The 4297-nt window shown below is 33.7% G+C and overlaps 1 protein-coding gene and 1 long non-coding RNA gene across 3 annotated transcripts in view; both read right to left on the bottom strand.

Moving 5' to 3' along the window:
* LOC109334112 lies at positions 540-2505 on the bottom strand. 2 transcript variants are annotated; one of them, XR_002106061.1, is made up of 3 exons: positions 2207-2505; positions 1692-1843; positions 540-873 (listed from the first exon to the last, which is right to left on the bottom strand). It is a non-coding gene; the product is annotated as an uncharacterized LOC109334112 (long non-coding RNA). The 2 variants fall into 2 exon arrangements; XR_002106062.1 differs by having other exon boundaries at positions 540-828.
* Positions 2644-4297, bottom strand: part of LOC109333975 — a 10541-nt gene continuing 8887 nt past the window's right edge. Inside the window, exons 4-8 of the mRNA XM_019569552.1 lie at positions 3804-4289; positions 3492-3696; positions 3233-3399; positions 3058-3116; positions 2644-2679 (exon numbers count right to left, since the gene is read on the bottom strand). Of these exons, the coding sequence (XP_019425097.1) occupies positions 2644-2679; positions 3058-3116; positions 3233-3399; positions 3492-3696; positions 3804-4289 (953 nt within the window). The remainder of the gene's footprint in view (positions 2680-3057; positions 3117-3232; positions 3400-3491; positions 3697-3803; positions 4290-4297) is intronic.

The raw sequence follows: 4297 nt of genomic DNA, 5'->3' as shown, positions 1-4297 counted from the left end.
TTCCGCATTACTTGTTTTACTTAACTTGACATGCATATAATTTAGTGTTAATTGCATATTTCGTATTGTGCATTTACTGTTCTTAACTGTCTGTAATAAGTGCATATAAGTTTAGTAGAATCTTGGTAATCTTGGAGATCGAAAAAAAACTATTTTCACTGAAACGAAACTAAATAATCAATTAAGTTGATCAATTAATTGATTAATAACAGATCAATTTAATCAATTAAATCTGTGTGAACACCCAATTTTGTTCGGCCTATTTATAAAAATATAAATAATATAAAGGTTTGAAAAACAACAAAAAATAATAAAAAGAATAACATTTTTTAGATATCCTGAAACCAATTTTATCTCTGAATCTTAATCAGGTTTTGATTTTTTGAATTATTGATCGGGGGTTTCACTTTCAATATTAAAGAAAATCGTTGGCCGTTTATGTTTTTAAGTAAAATTCTCATTAAATTGTTGGTTACAAAATTTCAGTGAAGAGGAATATAAAGTGCTATGGAATGAAACGTAGGTTTCTTTTTTGGTGCGTGCACTTTTTCATTTTTCATGATTAAAATCTTAAACATATAAGTGAACTAGTGTCACAGGCACGTAATTTGCATACATAAGACCAAGACAAGATTCAATGTCCATCATCATATACACAAGGGAGAACTACATACAATGAGTACCCTCATAATAGCTATTTACTCTCAAATAATTAATACGTACATAAGTCACACAACATAGAGAGCCATAAATCACTTTGATGTGGTGCAATGATGCCTATCACTATGGCCCTTGAGCAATACAACCACCTGATTCCCTCAGTTGTAACTGAAAAAGGGTTACAATCATAACTTTTATATTAGAAAGAAGAGCCTGCAGTGAAATTTCAATCATGAGAATCTCAAAAAGGATACAGTTGCAAAAATCAGAAATTACTCTCCTTTACTGTTACACATTCACAATCAAAATCATCATAAGATGGCAGCAATGATAGACATTCTTAATAAGGAGAAAGCAAAGAGGTTTTGGCACGTTGCTGAAATTTCAGTTGGCAAATCAAAGGTTTTCTCACAACTCACTATATATACATCCTCTATATCAGAGAAGAGGACAAATACATTGATATCCACACGTATCACACAAGCATAAACACAAATTTCTTTGATACATGTTCATTGCTACCTACATCTTTTCTCATAAACTCTCATTTTGTTCTCTGTCTTCATAACCAAATTTCTACACCAAGCATAACCTCTTCATATACGACAATCTATCAAAAGATAATCGTACAAAAATCAGAACACAGACGCAAAATACACATACACTTATGTAGCCCCAAACAGAGAACACATCATACATACACAATACCGCATAATCATCAAAATTCACAGCGTACACTCAGGAAGGCATGAATTATACAACGATATGCTCAAAGGAGAGTAGGAAATAGTCGTAACAACAACAGCTAGCGAAAAGAGGCAAGGGAGCATACGAAAAATACAAAAAGAAGAAAGGAATATCCAAGGGGACCATCATTCAAAAGGAACAAGGTCTATACTCAAGTAAGTTATTCAACATATTCATGCAAACAACTTTAAACAGTAATGCATTATTATGTACCATGAGCATCAAAGTTAATACATACATCCAATAAGCATATCACATACATATTATAACAAATGAAAATTTACCTTGTTCCGACACCATCTCGGGTGAGAAGTCTTCATTGAGACTAATACTCACTGTTCTTGGATAATCCAAGAACATTGTTCAAGAGCCAACGACGTCATTATTATTACTAACACCAAAGAATGAGTCACTGTTCTGAATAAGCATTTTTACTCTGCATACAATGAAGATTTAATTAATTCAGAGCAGTTTAAGAGAGGAAAACAGTCAACACCAACACTAATAAATCCTAGCTCCAAAAAACCAAACCAAAACCTTCGAATACAAAATTGTTTCCAACAAAAAACGTAACATCCAGTAACATTTCCATCAAATACCAAACCAAAACTATCAAATCCGATAGCCATACATCCAATAAAAATCAAACCAAACCCACGGTTGGGTTTGTCCCAACACCGAAAGGGACAAGATTTCCCTAATCTTCGGTGACCACCGTGAACGTTCATGAGGAGGAATGATGTAACGAAGTAAAAGGAGATGAGTGATAAAAAATAAAGAGACTGAGGAGGATGATTACCCTTTGCCTCAAGCCACCGTGACAATCGGTGTTCCCCGCCATGATTCCACTTTTACGAACCGAACCACCATAAGCCACCGAGAACAGGACAATCTCAGCCATCGCAAACTACCGCAACCCACCACAAATCGTCACCAAAATAGGTTGTTCCGGCTGGATCGATCTGGCTTCCATCTTCAACAACCTTTAGCCACCATTAACGCCTCTGTTGCCACCGTTGAAAGAGAAGAAAAGGAATTGGGGTTTAGGGATTTCATACTCCCTTCATTTCATGCGTGAAGGCAGGGGCCACCCCTTTACCAATCCAACCCATTTCACTTGAAGTTATTTCACTTTGTTAGTTAATCCCATCTACTTTTGTTTTTGTTTCACCTAACCTTTTTATTTTTTACTCTCATTTTTATGTTTAGTATATCTATTACTTTTGGACAATTCATCTAAGCAATGTTATTAAAACCGGACCGGTCATCAAACTGGTGAGTGTACTTATTTATTAAACCGGTTAAACCATACATACATGCTTATATATATATGTGTGTGTGTGTGTGTAAAGTGTAAACCTGTAACAAAAATTATTTAATATGTAGATACTCAAATTTATAATCCATATTTATAGTCAAAGTAAGAATTCTCATAGACAAACAACTTTAATAAATCCAAAGTCTAAATTACAAATACAAATAGTAATTCACAAGTACTTGTCTTACTTAACAAACTCGAAACATATGACGCAAGTTCATAACTCAGTCTACAAAACATATTATATATTTAAAACTTTAACACCAAGGAGTCAAAGTTGTTTCATATTGAGGTTCCATTTCTTCACCATTTAAGTCCAAAGCTTGACTAACGTTGTCTTCAACTAGGTTTGCATTCTCCACAGGATTGAGTTGTGCATCATCATCATCTTCTAAATTTAATTGATCTACAACAATATCATTTTTTCATACATCAATTTTCATACAAGTTAACAATAAAATAAATTAGTTATTAGAACCAAAACTGACAATGCAATAAAAAACATACCAATGTCATCAGATGAGGGTTGAATAGAAATATTTGCAAGATCATTTCGTAAGGCCTCAATCTCTTCATAAGTTAGGAATGGTGGTGACTCCTCCAATATAAAATGAGAATGATCATCAAATGTTTCTAAATTAATTGGGTCATAATTTTGATATCTCAAGTGATTCCTGCATTTATTGATTTAGTTATATATACATACATAGATAGATAGATGTAAAGAAAGACATTTGAGTTCATATATATATATTTTGGTTAATACCTTTGTTGTAGCCTCAAGTTGTAGCGAACAAAGACAAGATCATTCAGTTTTTGATGCTCCAACCTATTTCTTTTATTTGTATGAATGTGTTCAAACACACTCCAATTCCGTTCACATCCAGAAGCACTACATGTTTGACTTAGAACTCGAACTGCCAGTTTTTGCAAATTTGGTGCACGACATCCATAAGTTTCCCACCATTGATCTGCATTGCATGTAATTTAAATTTACTTAACCATAATGAAAGGAAATAATAAAAATTAAATAAAATTATCAAATATGAGAGACTAATTATACCTGGCATTACTTAACTTCGTTCACGTATTGCAGCTGGCCTTCCAAAATCTAACTCAGCATTTTTGTATATTCTCATCTCACTTGTTAGCTTATCTAGTAAATCAGGATCACCATAAGCATACTTCTCAATCACATCCAAAAGGCCAGATGTTGTGGACTTATGTTTTTCAAATTCTTCAACATTGAAGAAACAATGTGGGTTTAGCCAATAACCAGCAGCTTGAAGATTTCTTTTCAATTGCAAGTCCCAACGACAATCCATAATATCCAAATAAGGCTTCACTTTAGTCTTGTTTCTTTGAAACCTCCTCTCCATCTCATGTCTAGCTTTAAAGATTGCTTGATAAAGAAAACCCATCGCAGGCTTATCCTCACTATCAACAATACGTAACATGCGAACAAGAGGCTCGGTAAGTTTGACAATATCAGCACATTGTTTCCAAAAGTTTGAATCCAATACTTCTTCCACGCATTTTTTTGCCTTAGCATCTTTAGAGTAAGCTGAGCTT

The sequence above is a fragment of the Lupinus angustifolius genome, chromosome LG19, assembly GCF_001865875.1.
Source record: "Lupinus angustifolius cultivar Tanjil chromosome LG19, LupAngTanjil_v1.0, whole genome shotgun sequence".
Classification (NCBI taxonomy): domain Eukaryota; kingdom Viridiplantae; phylum Streptophyta; class Magnoliopsida; order Fabales; family Fabaceae; genus Lupinus; species Lupinus angustifolius.
This window is presented reverse-complemented; position numbering and strand designations above follow the sequence as displayed.